General features: G+C 40.7%; 1 protein-coding gene across 2 annotated transcripts in view; it reads right to left on the minus strand.

The window, feature by feature from the left end:
- Nucleotides 1–11,927: 11,927 nt before the first annotated feature.
- Nucleotides 11,928–19,691, minus strand: part of LOC138540857 (vitellogenin-A2-like) — a 70,299-nt gene continuing 62,535 nt past the window's right edge. For both annotated transcript variants that reach the window (XM_069641715.1, XM_069641714.1), the window contains exons 32-35: nucleotides 15,522–15,619; nucleotides 15,262–15,421; nucleotides 14,707–14,868; nucleotides 11,928–12,179 (exon numbers count right to left, since the gene is read on the minus strand). In XM_069641715.1, the coding sequence (XP_069497816.1) occupies nucleotides 12,064–12,179; nucleotides 14,707–14,868; nucleotides 15,262–15,421; nucleotides 15,522–15,619 (536 nt within the window). In that variant the 3' untranslated portion in view covers nucleotides 11,928–12,063. The remainder of the gene's footprint in view (nucleotides 12,180–14,706; nucleotides 14,869–15,261; nucleotides 15,422–15,521; nucleotides 15,620–19,691) is intronic.

A 19,691-nucleotide genomic window follows, 5' to 3' on the forward strand; every position in this document is an offset into this window, starting at 1 on the left:
CTTCTCCCAAAGACAAACAAAGTGAGGAAAATAATATACAAACTGTACCCACTAGATACAACCAATAAGCAGCCAATTGTGTAGAGAGGAAAGAATAATATGGTGCTAGAAGATGAAGAGAAATCAAATCAACATCCCTGGTGCGGAGATAGAGAATACTAGAAGGGTATATTGAGCTACCCAACCACAAGAGTGCCAACTACATGCATCATGCGAAAGTGCTATTAAAGGGACGCCCCGAACGAGTCAGGAGAGATGAAGCCAGTGTAGCAGGTAGATGGATCATACCGGGCAACCTGCAGGAGGGAAAATATGTCCCATGTGAGAAAAGTAATCAAAAGTAATAAGCGAAAACTGACCTCACACAGTAAACCGAGCACTAATGTGAGGATGGAACAATATGTATGTTCTGAAGGAGTGGGCCCTGCCGGGGGCTAGGGTGGTTCTTATGCTGAAAAAATAAAATAAATAAACAGTAAATAACAAAGAAAACCAGGGAGCAAAACCACGAAAACTAATTGAAGAACAGCTACCTGTGAGACCAGAGGTCCTGTATACCGTAGTAGCCATCTTCGAAGGATCTGATGAAGGACCCAGCTGGGAACAGGATACGAACAGAAAAATCAGTTCGATACAACAAGCCTGGGTGAGCTGTGGATCCAAAGATAATGTGCATCTCATACCATGTTAGCGGAGGAGGAGGTGAACAAAATAAATTGAAACAAAATGACACGGGGGACAACACATGCAAAACTACTAGGGCTAGGCCACCTAACAATATAATGGGCTCTACAGATAATAAATGTGCATATGAGCCGACACTGGCACAATGCTCAGTGTTGGAAGCCCTAGAAATAGGGTCATAGAAAAAAGAAATGTGCACGTAGAGTGCTAGGACCAACAATATCTAGAGTCAGGAAAACTACTCGGTATAAAAGAGAAGTGCTGTAAGCCCTCAAAGGATGTATGTAATGATTAGTGGGGCACGAAGGTGTCCATGTAGTAAGAAACATCTAAGCTGACCCAAGGGTAAAATAACAGCATGAGCTGACATAAATAGTCGTAATTGGCAACAGCAGCCCCACACGTCCTGCCAGCATTAATAAGCGCAATGTTGTACGGAGGATCCGACTCACCTGATATGCAGCCAGGGTGAGCCGGTGAAAGCGACCATCAATCCGCTAGCTTGCGGGCGACGTTAATGCGTACTGCAGATGGTGCTGAGCGCGGGATCCACTAGATGTAGAACTAAGCGCAGCGTAAGTCACGTGACCAGAGCAGGTCACGTGAGGAGGCTGGTTCACAGAATAAAGCGGAACCAAAACATCCGTACGGCAACCCGTAACGCATAAAAACAAAGAAGGGACAATCCACCCACCCGATGCGAAGCCAGGGTGAGCCGGTAAAAAGCGACCAACAGTCCGCTGGCTTGAAGGCAACACTCCTGCGTACTGCGGATGCTGCCGAGCGCGGGATCCACCAAATGTAGAACTATGCGCAGCGTAGGTCACGTGACCGGGGCAGGTCACGTGAAGAGGCTGGTTTGCAAAATAAAGCGGAGCCAAACCATACGTACGGCAACCTGTAACGCATGAAAGCAAGAGTGGACGATGAATGACAATAAAAAAGGAAGCCGACTAAGGAAATGAATAAATAAATAAAGCCCAATAGGTGAATGGATAATTTATTTAAAAAACAAAGTGAAACAGAGCAAAATGCCCCCATCCTGCCAAGCAGGAAAAACAAAACCCAAAACCCAATATAAATGGACACATAAGTATCTGTAAAAGTTGGGACAATAAGAGACTCAGATGTATGAGCTGAATTACATAATAGGCTATACCAAATTGAACTCCCATATTTCCATAGAATTAAGCCCTTTTTGTAAGGTCCTGAGGTTGAAAATCCACATTTGCTCTTTGTAAGCCAATTTATTGGCAGTTTGTACCGCGCCACGGGCAAAACATTTTTCAAGGCAAAACCATCTAAGTGAGTCTGCATCATGGCCCTTCTCCAAAAAGTGGGACACCATAGGGGCAGTAGAGCAAAGCATCCTGATCTTAGAGTGATGCTCATTAATCCGTATGCCTATCTCCCTAGAGGTCTTGCCTATATAAAACAAGTTACACGGACATTGTATGGCATACACCACATTCTTGCTTTTGCAAGTAGTGAAAGTACAAAGGTCCCATTGTCTACCTTCATTCACAAAAGATGTGATTTTTTTGGAGAATCTACAGGCCATACATGTGGTGCACGGGTAGTGCCCTACCACAGGTTGTAAATTGACGTCCCTAACTGCGTGAAGTTGAGACGGCAGTCTACTAGCTCGAGTAAGCTTCTGAGCTAGACTCTTCCCTTTTCTAAATGCAAACAAAGGTTTTTTTAGGTTGATATCCGCGGAGTTCAAAATCCTCCAATTCTTAAGAATAATGCCCTTGATGGATTCACTAAACCTACAGAAAGTAGAGACGCAAACAATCTGCTCATTATCAGGGTTTTTGGGTTGAGCAATAAGCAAGGCGTCACGGTTGATATAACGCACTCTTTTTCTGGAGTGTTTGATACGTTTTTTAGGGTACCCACGAAGTTGCAACCTTGCTTGTAATATATCTGCATGTTTGTTAAACTGGCAAATAGTGGTACAGTTACGCCGTAATCGTAGGAACATGCCATACGGTAAGTTGCGTAATAAGCTCTTAGGATGTTGGCTCTTAAATTGCAGGGTGGTATTGCGTTCAGTGGGTTTTCTATATAGTTCTGTGTGGAGAACACCTTCCTCGACATAGATGGATAAGTCGAGGAAGGCAAGTCTGGAGGTAGAGTATTCAATTGTGAATTTTAAATTAGAATCCACCTGATTAAGCCAAGACATAAAGTTGTCCAATGTCACAAGATCTCCTTCCCAAACCATCAGGATGTCATCTATGTACCGACGGTACAATTTGATATGTTGAACAAATGGGTTAGTAATATTAAGTATATGATGTTCTTCAAACAAAAACATGAAAACAATGGCCAAATTGGGGGCAAAAGTACAGCCCATGGCTGTACCCTTGGTTTGCAAATAAAAAGTGTCTTTAAACTTAAAGAAACTATTAGACAAAACCAATGCAGCACAGTCAGTAAGAAATTCTGTGGGAACAATATGAGGAAGAGTCCTTCTGTCTAGCATAGTACGTAGACTAGAGACGGCTTTATCTTGAGGAATATTAGTATAAAGCGCCTCTATGTCCAAAGAGACCAAAATTTGAGTAGAGGCGTCAAAGGGTCGTGCTTCGACCAGATTGATCACATCCCTAGAGTCCAGGAGAAACGTAGACGTGGCCATGGCTAGGGGCTTAATGAAGGTATCAATGTATTTGGACATAGGTTCCAGAATGGAGCTACATCCAGACACAATTGGGCGGCCGGGTGGTCTAGAGGCATCCTTATGTACTTTCGGAGTGAAATAAAAGAGAGGGATTCTCTCCTCCGAAAAATTTATAAAGTCATATTCCTTGGAGGAAAGGAAGCCTGCATAGAGTCCAATTTCACTGAGAGTAAGTATTTTCTTTTTTATAGATGAAGTAGGGTCACTCGTGATAATCTGATAGTGGCCTGGTATGCTGAGAAGACGAAGGGCCTCCTGGTCGTATGAGTCTGCATCCCAGATAACTATCCCACCACCCTTATCAGCTGCCTTTATTACTATGGTGGAATCCTGAGCTAAAGAATTAATCGCTTTGAATTCTGCAAGATCCAAATTGGGTCTAGTTGTGTTTCTGGAATGTAGCAAACATTTGTCCAGCTCCTTCAATATTAAGGTTTCAAAAGTGAGGACTTCTGGTGGAAGTTCAGTAACACTGGGTGTAAAGGTCGAGGGTTTAGATAAGCCTGAGATGTTGTTATCATCAGTAGTATTTTCTTTGGCTGCAAAGAAAACCCTCAATCTAATTTTTCTTAAAAACTGCTGGATCTCACTAGTGAGTTGCATGGCACTAGGCGTCTGTGTGGGGACGAATGATAAGCCTCTTTTAAGCACGGCCACTTCTGATTCTGTCAAAATCCGAGAGGATAAATTAAAAATCGGTAATACCTCATTTGCTAATACCTCATTTACCACCTGTAGGACCGGTTGCGGGTTTGAAAATCCCGATGTCCTTGGCCTTGTGGTGGAGCATTCTGTGTCTGCATATGTACTTGTCTGTAGAAGCCCCTGTTCTGCTGGAAATTTCTGCGACCTCTGGGGCAGCCCCTTCCTCGAAAAGGGTGGGTCCCTGAGTTGGGGTTAGTCAAATTGTCATTATCTGAACTATTAGAAGAGGTGTCTGAAAAAGTGACCACCCGCCTCCTACCTGGCCCTCCATGTTGGTTACCATGTTGTTTCCAAAAAGTTTGGGGATTGAAATCTTCGGCCAAGTACGGGTATACAATTTCTTTTTTGAACATAGAGATGTCTTTTTTTAATTTGGTAGTTTTTTTATTAATTGTAAGGTTTTTGAACTCCAAAAAAGATTTTTCAATAAGATCAAGTTTCTGTTTGGCTTCAGTGATAGCGGAGTTAGTCAAACATGCCTTTTCTTGCTCAAGTACAGTCTCCATGATCTTCTGACTAACTCTTTGAGCGGTAGTAATAGTAAGAACTAGTAGGTCACGGCTGCACTTGGTAGCTACTTGGCTGAAGGCTACTTTATATTCTGTATCATCCAGGAATAAACAGGGAATGATCTTGACCTGTAAACCTTGTGGGATGATACTAGACTTAAGATATTCTTTTAGCACATGACCGTGCATCTCAGTACGGAATTGTTTCTTTTTAAGTCTGAGAACAGCATCGCCCGAGGTATTATTATCCTGAGTGGGCAACTGAAGATTGTCAAAAAACGACGGACCCTCAATCAAATCTGCTATTTGAGCCTCAGTAAACGAAATAGTATCTGACTCTGCCATGGTACATCTACACACAAAACAAAGAGGCACCCCTGTGTAGGGAAAAGAATCCGCAGTCACCAAAGAATGAAAAGAAAAAAAGAAGAAAAATCGGTTCCAGAGAGGAAGGATACCAGTAAAATCACAAGCAGGACCAACCTGCACAGCCAAGGGCTGAATTACTACAAAAACAGAAAAGAGCAGGAAAACTCTAAACTCTGGACCAGAGTATTATAGTGTCACAGGAATCTGGAAAAATTTGTCCAGAGAACACAACTGTGTTACTTACAGATTGTATCAATTTTATTTAATCGTGTTACAGAAACTTAGAAAATAATCAATTAATGACACAATACTTTAAGAAACATATTATTACATATCACAGCAAATAGGGGGTACATATAAATAAAAACATGACTAAAATTAGTCCATCAATCAAACCATTCGTAGTGCAGCATTCAATCCATACAGCATTCATTGTGACATTCATCCAATCAACACTAGCTAAAAACAGCAAAAATTACTTCATGTGGGGAGTGAGCACAATCACAGCCCAGCTACTAATTTTAATATGTATTATTTGATTTTATAGAAGTAGAGAAACATACAGTAGAAGAAAAGTTATTAAACCAATCTATCTGAAGGGCAGATCTGAAGATGACCCTGTAGTGTAGATCACATCCCTTGAAAACAAAACTCAACCGGTTTCGACGTAGTATGTCTAATGTACAACGTCTTCATCAGGAGGTATGGAACAGAAGACTGCAAGAGAAGAGCAGAACTGCGTAACTAATTGGCAGTGCCCCTTCTCCCAAAGACAAACAAAGTGAGGAAAATAATATACAAACTGTACCCACTAGATACAACCAATAAGCAGCCAATTGTGTAGAGAGGAAAGAAATTGATACAATCTGTAAGTAACACAGTTGTGTTCTCTGGACAAATTTTTCCGGATTCCTGAAATGCTAAAAAGCACCAGTTCATCATGTAAAATAAGTGTTGTGGCAACGCCATCAGTATGCCAGTACTCAATTACAGTGGGCTGAGATTCATGGGCTTTAGGTGCTTGGCTTATATTGCCATGAGCGCTAATGGGTAGCATAAATCCATCCTAGGCCCAGCCTGTACCACAAATATTTATACTATATCAACAATGGTTTTATTATATCCTTCATCACTAACAGTTGATGCCACTCAATAGGCAATGTGAAAACACCTCATCACACCAGAAATCTGATACATCTTCATCATTACTGCACTGGTAAAGGGACTACCATGGTAAAATTCAATTCTTTGGATTATACCAAATATGGAGAAAATGTGATTGATCATCAGTGTTGCCGCTCTCTTGAACCCAGAAACCATCCAATCCATCACATTATCAAACAGATAATAGTTCACGTTATCTTATTCCCATGTGATGACAATAATATTCACTTGTAGGTAAGGCCAGAGCAAGATCAAACCTCACTTTAAAAGTGGTATCTGTGCGTAATGATATGATATATGATATGATAGGATATGTTATTTATAACATGCTTAATACCCAGAGGTTTCTAAGAGTGGACCTGTTCAAATTCAGAATGTCAACAGTCTATTGAACAGCAGGAAGAATATGCTCCTTCCTAGTGTGAAATTGTGTCATTTCTCACAACTGTTTTTCACCCAATAAATGTTAAATCAGGAAGTAATCTGCTGTCACTAATCCTATATTCACTAGTTGGTTCGCTTTACTGTTTGCATATTTGTCATTACCATGCACTTCGGAATGCCCCCTGATCTTCTTCCAATAGTTGGCCATCTGATTCCTAGTAACAAAATCATGAATAATATGAAGAAAGATGACAGAATCTGCCTTATGGATGTGAGTAGCTGTGCCTTCCATGTGAACAAAGAAGGATACACATAGGAGGAAATTATGGCTTATTTATCCTCCATATCTGATGTCTGACTTTGTGGTTAGTGCACAGTCATGGATCACTGGTAAGACTTGATCTGTCAAGTTCTTTTTGTTTCTACTACATTTGATCTCTACTCTAGTTTGAAACCTTGCATGGGTTAAGCCATTACCTTATTCTAGACTAAGACAGGTTAGCTATTCGATTACCACTTTGGCACATGTGGGATCTTAATAGTTACTCATTGAACCTTTACTGTATGGTGTGAATGTTGTAACAACCAGACAGTGGTCTGCTATGCCTTTTCAGATTCATTGAACCTCCTCTCCACTTGTGAAAGTGCCTTGCTAGCATAACCTATTACTTAGTTGTCAGTCATGTTTTTGCTATAGTGATGTGGATATGGATGTCTCAGAAAATGCATTCCCCATCTTCTGACCTATGATGGTATGGCTCAGGCTAAGGTTTTTGGCCAGACTCAGTTTGAGTTTTGCTGCTACCTCACTTGTTTCCAGCCCCAATTCCAAGGTACCCCCCTGATACAAAATTGTCATCACTGGTCCTGCAATCTCAGCTTGTCAACCCAGCATATTTCTCAAATGTCTCTGATTTGTGGGATCCTTCAATTTTTTTAAAGTATTCAGTGGACCTACTGTGACCTAATACCCCAAGGCACTGGATGTATCTGAACATCATTGACATTTTGCAAACTTTGGCCTTTTGAAGTCTGGTTAGTACATGATGCTCTTGTGAACGTTAATAGTATGTTCCCTGCCTTTGAGTAGCATATTAGCCACATAGATGAATACCCTGTGCTCTGTTCCATTGGGCATAGCCTTATGAAGGGAAATCTCAAACTTAATTGCACTACTTGCAAACCCAAATGGCATGCAAGTCTATGAAAATTGACAACCTTTGAAGGTGAACATGAACACATGTTGAAAATCTGTGGATAACAAGACATCAATATGCTGGTTGCATGACGAATGTGGTGAAGAACTAGGCCTTTTGGATTTCTAGTAATCTCTGCTCAGTGAATCACAGAGGCATCATAACACTCTTAGTTAGCTCTCTCAAAATGACCCACAGATGTGAAAGATCATTGGATTTCATTTCCCCAATATATCAGTGTTGGAAGTGCTATGCAAAGGTCTAATAATCCCGCTAGACCCCAGGTTATTGTATAACCTCTGACAATGGGTCCAGACAAGCGAATTGGATGTTTTCACTGTCAAACAAAAGTACAACCTCATAATCTTCAGGCAATGTAGTAACATGTGAATCTTTCTGCCCACAATCATAAGCATAATAGGCAAATATGCTTTTAAAATCTATGAATATTTTCCTAGTTACTTATTCAATTTCTCACTCAGTAGAACAAGCATTCACCAGCTGAACCTGCTCTTCTACCAATTGTGAAAACTCCTGTAAGTATTCTCGTGATGATATTTCTGCATTCTCTAGTGATTGGGTGGGGGTGACTTAATGAAATATCCCTCCTTATCATTTTTGTATTGAAATACCATGTTACTATTCCATGGATGACATATCACATACATGGCCTCATTTGGCTATCAAGAGATGTGATGTAAACACCTCTTCTTGTTTGGAATTGCTCAACTCAGGGACATTGTCCTCTTTGACACAAAGTGCTTCAGGCATTTTGCGTATGGCAGCATTGCTTATTTTCGATTGGTCATGTGATTCATGGTTCGGCATTCCAACTGGAGCTCCTTCATCCCTCCTCATCATGGCACCATCTCTTGTCTACAAGGATTCGAATGAAATGTTCTTTGTTTTCAATCATTAGTCTGTAGTCACAACCTTGGTCTGGCTGTCCAATGTCCTCATTGAAACTCTCAAATGCTCCAGGGCCATTTTAACAATATTTCACATTCAAGAAAATATGTACAATCATCAAAGTCAACAGGGTTGAAAAATGGGCCTTTGTGCTACATAAATGATCCTGCACTACGCCCCTAGTGAAAACCGCGGCAACTCCACAGTGATCTATCAAAACTATCTCCAGATCATCAAAGCAAAGGAGAAAGATGGCCTGAGTGCAGGATTGAGACTCTGGACTTAATTGAGAGTCCTTCAGCCTTATCCAACATGACCAGAGTTAGGAAAGGCTTAGAAAGCGCCCTGTTCACAGAGAACTTTACCACACACCAGAGCTGGCTTGGGACTGACTCAACCCTGCTGCCCAACCAATTAATGTGGTTTCTTCAATAACCCCCACATAGAGCGTGATACCAGGAAAGAACCTGGGACACCCGATACAGTGAAGCGCTATATGGACAAGATTCCAAATTACTTTTTCATAGTGTAACTCTGCCAAAAAGCAACATGTTGATATATTGCACAAATCAAATAAATAGATAAATAAAAGCCAGAGTAATGAAAAGGGTTGTAGTTAATAAAAACACCACATAGTTTGTGTGGGTGTACATCTTCATCATTACTGTACTGGTAAAGGGACTACCATGGTAAATTCAATTCTTTGGATTATACCAAATATGGAGAAAATGTGATTGATCATCAGTGTTGCCACTCTCTCGGATCCAGAAAGCATCCAATCCATCACATTATCAAACAGATAACAGCTCACGTTATCTTATTCCCATGTGATGACAATAATATTCACTTGTAGGTCAGGCCAGAGCAAGATCAAACCTCACTTTAAAAGTGGTATCTGTGTGTAATGATATGATATATGATATGATAGGATAGGTCATTTATAACATGCTTCATACCTAGAGGTTTCTAAGAGCGGACCTGTTCAAATCCAGAATGTCAACAGTCTATTGAACAGCAGGAAGAATATGCTCCTTCCTAGTGTGAAATTGTGTCATTTCTCACACCTGTTTTTCTCCCAATAAATGTTAAATCAGGAAGTACTCTGCCGTCACTAATCCTATCTTCACTACTTGGTTCGCTTTATTTTTTGCATCTTTCTCATTACCATACACTTCGGAATGCCCCCCGATCTTCTTCCAATAGTTGGCCATCAGATTCCTAGTAACAAAATCATGAATAATATGAAGAAAGATGACAGAATCTGCCATATGGATGTGAGTAGCTGTGCCTTCCATGTGAACAAAGAAGGATTCACATAGGAGGAAATTATGGCTTATTTATCCTCTATATCTGATGTCTGACTTTGTGGTTAGTGCACATTCGTGGATCACTGGTAAGACTTGATCTTTTTGTTTCTGCTACATTTGATCTCTACCCTACTTTGAAACCTTGCATGGGTTGAGCCATTACCTTATTCTAGACTAAGACAGGTTAGCTATTGAATTACTTCTTTGGCATGTGTGCGATCTTAATGATTACCCATTTAACTTTTACTGTACGGTGTGAATGTTATAACACCCAGACAGTGGTCTGCTATGCCTTTTCATATTCATTGAACCTCCTCTCCACTTGTGAAAGTGCTTTGCTATCATAACCTATTACTTAGTTGTCGGTCATGTTTTTGATATAGTGATGTGGATATAAATGTCTCAAAAAATGCATTCCCCTATGATGGTATGGCTCAGGCTAAGGTTTTTGGCCAGACTCTGTTTGAGTTTTGCTGCTACCTCACTTGTTTCCAGCCCCAATTGCAAGGTACCCCCCTGATACAAAAATGTCATCACTGGTCCTGCAATCTCAGCTTGTCCACCCAGCATATTTCTCAAATGTCTCTGATTTGTGGGATCCTTCAATTTCTTATAAGTATTCGTTGGACCTACTGTGACCTAATACCCCAAGGCACTGGATGTATCTGAACATGATTGACATTTTGCAAACTTTGGCCTTTTGAAGTCTGGTTAGTACATGATGCTCTTGTGAACGTTAATAGTAAGTTCCCTGCCTTTGAGTAGCATATTAGCCACATAGATGAATACCCTGTGCTCTGTTCCATTGGGCATAGCCTTATGAAGGGAAATCTCAAACTTAATTGCACTACTTGCAAACCCAAATGGCATGCAAATCTATGAAAATTGACAACCTTTGAAGGTGAACATGAACACATGTTGAAAATCTGTGGATAACAAGACATCAATATGCTGGTTGCATGACGAATGTGGTGAAGAACTATGACTTTTGGATGTCTAGTAATCTCTGATCAGTGAATCACAGAGGCATCATAGCACTCTTAATTAGCTCTCTCAAAATGACCCACAGATGTGAAAGATCATTGGATTTCATTTCCCCAATATATCAGTGTTGGAAGTGCTATGCAAAGGTCTAATAATCCCGCTAGACCCCACGTTATTGTATAACCTCTGACAATGGGTCCAGACAAGCGAATTGGATGTTTTCACTGTCAAACAAAAGTACAACCTCATAATCTTCAGGCAATGTAGTAACATGTGAATCTTTCTGCCCACAATCATAAGCATAATAGGCAAATATGCTTTTCAAATCTATGAATATTTTCCTAGTTAGTTGTTCAATTGCTCACTCAGTAGAACAAGCATTCACCAGCTGAACCTGCTCTTCTACCAATTGTTAAAACTCCAGTAAGTATTCTAGTGATGATATTTCTGCATTCTCTAGTGATTGGGTGGGTGTGACTTAATGAAATATCCCTCCTTATCATTTTTGTATTGAAATACCATGTTGATATTCCATGGATGACATATCACATACGTTGCCTCATTTGGCTATCAAGAGATGTGATGTAAACACCTCTTCTGGTTTGGAATTTCTAAACTCAGGGACATTGTCCTCTTTGACACATGGTGCTTCAGGCATGTTGCATATAGCAGCATTGCTTATTTTCAATTGGTCATGTGATTCATGGTTCGGCATTCCAACTGGAGCTCTCTAAGCTTTACGAGTTAGAACACACAATGCTAAATATTTAGAGGTATGTGTTACTTAGCAATGTTGGGACATTTCATTGTTGTATGTTTGTTAGATCTATATCCCAGTCCCATACAGAATAGGGATCTACCCTCCAGTTACTTATAACATAAAGAGAATGGCAGATTAGCATGTTTAGGACAAGTTATTGTAAATATGGCATTAGTAGAGGTTTAGAGGATATGTCTCTGATGGGATGGATTTGTCCCTGTTTTCAGGTTCTCACCAATTTGTCTACAACAAAATACATCAACAAAATTGTTATATGCATGAAAATACTATTTATTGAACACATTAATATCAAGTGTTTTCAATTTCTCAATTTACAGCTAATGGTTCGGAAGAACAATCTGGATGTTGCATTGGTTTAGTAGGAGTATTAGGAATCTGTGCTTCACGATGCGCACGGCAATGCTCCACAGGAGCATGCAGTGTGTGCATCAACCGTTTCCACAACATCTTCAGCTTTCTCCAGCTTCACCTGCCCTTCAGCCAGGTCCAGAGAGGCATCTGTAAACGAAGAGAGCAATGCATTACAGAATGGAATTCGAAATCAGTTTTGAAATTCATTAAAACGTGTCATTCAATTAGCCTTAAAGATACTGTCTCAAATCAGTAAAAGCAATTTTTAGTTGAAGCAAGATGAGATAATTTAGAAAGATTAAAAGAAAAGTTGTCATTCAAAGTGCATTTATGATTGTTTATTAAACAAGCCAAATATCTTAAAGTTACGATGCGTATTGAGCCATGGAACCGTTCCAGCATGATGGGTGAATATACAAATCACCAATACATAATTACCACTATTGTTTTAACAGAGAATTACATTTTCTAAACTTCTCTATAACTTTAATAACTATGACTTTGTGGAAGTCTATGTTACGGGAAGTATGAATGAAGCTCTTCAGGTGAGATTGACTGATTCCTGCTTTGCCATTTCAACTTTGAAGCAGGATTTCTTTCAGGAGGAATCCTACATGCCATTCTTTGGAAGTGTCATTCACCCCTCACCTAGCTGCCCTGTGTTGTTGATACATTTCTTTTGATGAAATTACAACATACATCCATAAAAAGGTATACAGTTATATACTCAACGGAAAATCTATAGTTAAGGAACAGTTAAGGTGATCAGACGTAATGCAACAAATCGACATAATACAAATGTAAATAACAAAACAAATGAATAGATAAATATAAAAAACCCTTGAAATTCAGCGGGTGTGGGAAGTGATGATTACCTTAAATTGGTGTCCCCCATTGAGGAGCACTTGGATCTAATAATGTGTTATATATAGCGCTTATGGCCAAGCACTTTCCATAGAACAAATCTAGATACAAAGTTACCCAACCAGAGTTGGTACTTATTTATCGACCTTGGACGGATGAAAGGTTCAGTTGTATCTGTTGGGATTCAAACCTGCAACCTGTATATCACACACAGATCGCAGCAGCGAGCGCTCAACCCATTGGGCTATCTTGTTCCCCTCAAATTTTGTGTGTCATTATGAATCCAATCTGTTATGTATGTACTCATGAGCTTTTCAACAGGGTGAATGGCGAGTTAAGATGATCATCGCTTCGCACATCGGTTGAATTCGAAGGGTTACGTTGCTTTAAATCTTATCACCTTAACTGTCCCTTAACTAAATTTCTATTCAATGAATTGAATTTCAAGGGTTTTGTTATACAGTAGTTTAATCAAGGGCCTTTAGCCATGGTTCTCAGTCATGGCCACTGTATATGTTGACCAAACAGTTTTCTGTAGGGCCCACTAGCCGTGCTTCCGGCCATGCCCAATGTATATTTTAAGACACTAGGTTTCTTTCAAGCTGGCCTTCAGCCATGGCCGCTGAACATGTTACACTTTTGGTCCCACTGGACAGGGCCACTGGCACAAGGCCCCATTTCGCTCTACATTGTAGATGTGATCACAACAGATGTCCCCCATTTATTTATTTTTCCTCAGTTTCCATTCCCCCGATAATACGTTCCTTCCTTTTCCCTAGGTCCCCCATCCACCTTACTTGATTTTTACCTCCCTGTCCCCCTTCCATTATTCCATTTCGCTCTTTGCTTTGTGTGACCCATTTTTGTTTTTGAGCGCGTCATGCGTTAATACCAGAGTAATCTCGTGAGATTCCCCTGGGATTTCATTGATAATGCGAAAACCTCTGAACTGTAAATGGCTCCACAGACCACCTCCAACTCCCTAACTTCACATGATGTCCTCGTTCTCCCCCGCCCCCTAGCCTGATGAGATTTCATCCTTTCTCTTCCTCCAAATAGGTTTTTTGTACTTGCTTGCATCGAGCAAAAATAATAGCGAATTTTTATTTCTGAAAATCGTCACTGCAACTAAGTAAAATGGGAGAAATAGCTATATTTTTGGGAGAAGGGTGCCCACCTTTCCCTCAAATATTTTCAAATCTACTGGACAGAATAACCCAAAACCTGTCCCAGAAATTAACTCAACACTTCGTGCCTAAATTGTTTCTAATTTGTCCAATTCCCTCAAGCAGTTTTTGTGCTTCTACGTGATACAAATTTCGATGTTTTCCTCTATGGGAAAATTAATGGTAATGGGCCAAAAACAGCGTTTTGCTGCTTTCTTAATAACCTTTTCATTTTTTGACGAATCTTTACCAAGATTTCCAGTCTGGGGATGAGATGACAAACGTTTTGTTTGGAAAATGTCAGCCAAATCCTTCAACAGTTATTTGCAATCTAATTTTCGGATTTCCTAATGCTCATGTCATACACCTTAACTATAGTTAGAAAATCATGTGTCCTGCACTGTGAATAAAGTATTTCAGATGAAATGTAAGCTAATCAACTTAAAGCTGGCAATTCAAGTGAATTGATCGACATGGGTCAACTACTAATGCACCAGGCTACCTAGAATTCTTACAACTGCATGACTGTAAACTCACAGACTTTGCCTCAAGGAAACCCTGAGACCTTCATCAATCAAGTATAGATTACCAGTGGTCCATTTACAGGGTAGCACTCTTATAAATTAGGCAAACTATAAACTTACCAGAATTTAGGCAGTGGAAACCAACAGATACCGGTGCAGTTCTGATTGGAGAGCATCCTTTCATGCAGCGCATAACTGGGTTAATTGAGTAGCACTTAGAATTCTCTCCATTAATGACAATGGGTTTTTCAAGTTTGACAAGCGTGCGCTGTAGTTTACAAGCTGAAAATAAAAAGCAGAGTATTAGTCATATGTTAAATGTAAGGGGACACTTTATCAGACACTGATCTATGTTCATGCCTCATATTGGGAGCAAAGGATCATTAAAGTGCACCAGACTGAATTAAAATGAAACATTTGTGTTTATGGAATGTATTCTGTGACAGAGTGCATTTCCTGCCATATTGAATAATAAAGTGTGTAATTGGCTTCCATAAATTTACCGTAATAAGGCCTATGCTGCGTTCCCTCTATAGATGTCAGCGGGATTGACCTTGAAATTGATGACTGTGTGCATGAAGTTCTTACATACATTCAAGTACCAAAAGTGAAGAACGTGTGCTGGAAATGTGGGTTCTAGGGGTACTTCATAAGAAAAGTTGCAATGCATTATACCTCCAGAGCAGGACTCATCTGAAAGAATCCACGCATGGCCGAAGCTCTCCTCATCTTTCGCAACAACACCATCAGGCATCTGATATTCCTGTTCCGTCTCATCGTCGTGGTGACCACAAATTCCACATGTCTTTCCCTTCATCCACAGAGCTGTGGCAACCTTCATTAGGACAAAGCAAAGAGAGATCCAAGATATACATGTCTGTTTATCATCATGTGAACATGGCTGACCTGTGGGTGTTGATAAAGCATTAGAGTACCTTGGCTGTGAGTCCGTCGTAGTACAGCTTCTCAATGCCATAGTCTTTTGCTATTAGTGACAGGGCATCGCCTTCCTTTTCAATCATCACATGAGGCTCTGCAGTTGAAAGAAGAGGTGATGTCCTCTTTTACCAGAAAGAAATTGCTCATGCAGCCCATGTTGGAGTCGGCATAATGTACATATGATTGCATATCATATATGCATGTAATTATGTAGCTATTTGTTTGTGTATGTTATTGTGCTTACCTAAAGTAGGGTATACAATCCAATTCAATTCAAATTAGCTTTATTTCAGCACTAGGCCATAAAAGCATACAGTTCAAAAACATCATTTAAGGGTTAATACACACAATAATTTTAATTAATTTACAGCTGATAAACATTTAAAACAGTATTGGTAGTATGTGGCCACCACTTTTTAAAGTGCGATTGTTACCGTGCAGTTCAAATCATTTAATCATTTTCCCCTGCAGGCCTTTTGTTACCCATAGATACGAGTGGAATTTTGTTTATCAGTAATCATTTGGCAAACACATAAGGCACATCACATTTCATGGGTCGTCAGATTTTAGGTGGGCGTGGTAGGGGAATTATGCTTATTGGGTTTCAAGGGCCCCTCCTTTCTTGCCTCCCCCAGCCTTCATAACCCATAACCGTGTACACCATGCTTGGAACAGATAGGTTGACATGAAGTATACAATGTGAATATTTTGCCAACAACAAAATAACAGCAAAACGTCCCTTGTGCGACGTGTGCCATCATTATTGCACAACAACTTTAGGTACTTGTTCTTCTGCTTGGCATACCTCCGGCAGAAGAACAGGAAATGGGACTGAGTCTTCTTTGCCAAGACACAAACTTGATAATTGTCATTTCGCGCTGCATCCTATTTGCATGTACGATAGATTTATTTGTCCCTTCCTACATTTCGTATACACATAATGTGCATATTTGGGGATAACCACATCGAAATAGCTCTCAATCCCTGGGAGCAATTTACCTTCCAGGTAGAAAGCCGGCATGGCCAGCCTGCTACAAGCATTCCATATTTGATTCTGTATCCTTCCGCACCATGCTTTTCAACCTAGTAGCTAGGCCCGCTGGGAAATCTGCATGGTTATCCCAGCAGGCCTCTAGGTGGTATTTCGCCAGGAAAGTTTTGATGTGGGCAAACCACGGCAGAGATTTGCTGCCCTGGTGCTCCAACACAAGTATTATAGTGCTGCAATATATCTTGAGCTCTGGGGTTGTCCATACCGTGACGCAAAACTGGCCTTAGGGCAACATCCGCACTTATTGGCCTGCAGCCCAACTCTAGGTAAGTTTGTATACCCAGACTCGAAGATGGCAAGCCAAGCAGGCGTTTGAGAGACCCTCTCTCTACCAACCCTAAATTGTTAGCAGCTACATATCCCCAAATCTCTGCGCTGTACTTTGCCGTAGACTTAACTTGGACAGTCTACATGGTAAGGGAAGGTGTAATAGCCCCCCGACCTTGTGCACAGTAAAGTCTCCATGTTGTGCCACTGTATTTATCTATGGTTGCACTAGATTTAGCCAAATGTGATGTCCAGCCACCTCTGTCATAGAATCTAACACCAAGGTAATCAAAACTGAGCACTTGTTCTATCGGAATGTTGTTAATATAGAGTTTGACCGTGGTGAATTTTTTTAATTTGGGTTGCAAGACTAGTGTTTTTGTTTTCTCTCAGTTAACCTCCAGTTGGAGTTCTGTGCACTTTTCGACAAAGGATCCCAAGGTAACTTCCAGGCCCCTGATGGACGTGGACGAGAGGACTGCTCTTGGATCTGACATGGCGTATGACTTTGTCAATATACAGCAGAAACAACAAGTGGGCATGGACACACCCCTGCCTCACCCCTCTTGTTACTGCAAATGGTTGAGACAGTTCCCCTCCCAGGCCCCATCGCACTGTTGCTGTTTTACTTGAATTCAATTGAAAGATAATTTGCAGGAGATTTTATGGGATCCCGCTATCAGCCATGATGAACCACAGCGTGTCCCGTGACAAGTAGTCAAAAGCGGTCCGGAGGTCTGCAAAGACAGAATACAGATTCATGTTCCTCAAGGCCATATACTTCTGCGTGACCAGGGAACGGAGCAGGACCTGATTTGTAGTACTTATTTTAGTGATCAATAAAACCCTCCTGAACAACTCCTGTTTGGAGATGCTCATATACATGTATCATGGGGAGGTCTGTGGAATCTGGTATATGTCTAAGTGAGTGGGAGATTTTTGTAGCAAAATAGTGAGTGAGTGAAACCATGAACGAGTGAGTGAACAAAAGATCAAGACAAAGACACATTGAGATAACAAGTAAATGATTGAGTACACACCTTGCTGTAGAACACTACATAGCTCAAGGTTCTATGTCATTTCATCACCGTATATTTCAATGGCATTTAAACGTGTACATTGTAACGAAAATGTTCATCTAATAGTTTTTTTGGGGGGTGTCCCCCCCACGGCCCACCTTTGCCCACCGATTTTTACCTTTTCACTAACCACTCAAACCCTTATCTGCCCTTTCCCACCCCCCTAATAAACTTGAAAGACATTTTCATTATAATGTGCACATTTAAATACCAAACTTTGAAATATACAGCGATGAAAGGACGACATACTGTGGTCTTAAAAGCAGTGATATTTAGTTCTGTTGGGGTGATTAAAGGACATTTTATGAGATTACAGACACCAAACTACTGTTAACAATGTTTGCTTAGGCTATGCTGAGTGGGCTTTGTTGCCCATTACTTTTTTACTCTCTTTAATGATCATGTTATGTAATTATAATGACACTTTACTTTACAATATTAAAAGTAAAGTACAGGACTTGGGATCAGGTGATTCTAAAAGCTTTTCAGTATGAAATTAATGATTTCTCAAAAAAACAATCCTTTTGCAACTCTTAATACAGTGATGGTATTACAGTATATTTCTTTTCATCTATATTGCTACTGTGACAACATATCATGTTTGAGGTTAGAAGATGGGACAGAGGAAGCCATGGAGGGTGCTGATCAACAACCGCTATGTCAATTACATCCTGGAGGATGTAAAACAGGGTCTCCCAGTCCATGACTAACCTTTTATGTTATGTGGATGTGCTGAAACAGACAACCTATTGCTAATTTCAGAGGGACCCTTTACCCAAAGATGTGCTAGTGATCATGTCCTAAATGTGCATAGCAAGGTGGACGTATTTCCCTGTGACCGCCAGCACAAGAAGGCATATGAAACCTGGAAACACAAACCAAATACCAAAGACTTTGATTGGAAATTGCTTTGGCAAGACTTTCTTAAGGAGAAACAAATGTGAGTTCCTGCTCCTCGGAGACTGTACTTGTGTGAGCATCAGGAGCAGCGAAACAGACTGGCAGCGATGAAAGGAAGGTACAGGACATCAACATGGTGGATAGCAATAATGAGAGATACATCAGGGGATCTGGGCGCAGCCATGGAGGAAAGTAAAAACAGCTTCAGACGAAAAATGGGGAACCAGTCCCTGGGCTTAGATCAAAGAGGAGAACAGCTGTATAGAAGTCTTCTATTTCAGGAAGGTATAAGAGCTCTGAAGGAGCAACAGTGAGTAAGGAAGAAAGGTTTTGAGGTTCAGTGGGAGAGAGGTTGCAAATCAGTGCAGTGAGGAGGTAGAAAAGCAGTGAAAGAAGTAGGAGGTCGAGCAGGAGGAGAGAGAGAGAGAGAGAGAGAGAGAGCAGAACTGGTAGCGTACACTGAGGTGACGAAAGGAGAGCAGAAGCAAAAAAGGAGTTCAGAGCAGGTAGAAGAGATCAGGAGGAAATGGAAAAAAATGAGGACGATGGTAAGCAGAAAGGCAGATAAAGAGTGGAGGAGTTTGGAAAGGATCAGTTAATACTGTAGAAGAATTAGGGGCAAAAAGGAGCTGGAGGGGAGAGGAAAATTGAGAATGTTGTAGGTGGCAAAGAGGTGTAGGAATTTGATGAGGTCTAGGAGAGGTAGCTGAAGCAAGCAGTGGATTTGATGGATGGCAAACTAACAGGGAAAGTGTAGGAGAAGAGATGTTTGGAGAGGAGAAGCAGGTGGTAGGAGAGAGGAGGGAGAGTTACAAACAGATGAAGAGAGCTAAATCATTGTGGTGCTTCACGGAGGAAGAAGTACAGAG

This window comes from Ambystoma mexicanum, chromosome 1q, assembly GCF_040938575.1.
Source record: "Ambystoma mexicanum isolate Mex_15411 chromosome 1q, UKY_AmexF1_1, whole genome shotgun sequence".
Classification (NCBI taxonomy): domain Eukaryota; kingdom Metazoa; phylum Chordata; class Amphibia; order Caudata; family Ambystomatidae; genus Ambystoma; species Ambystoma mexicanum.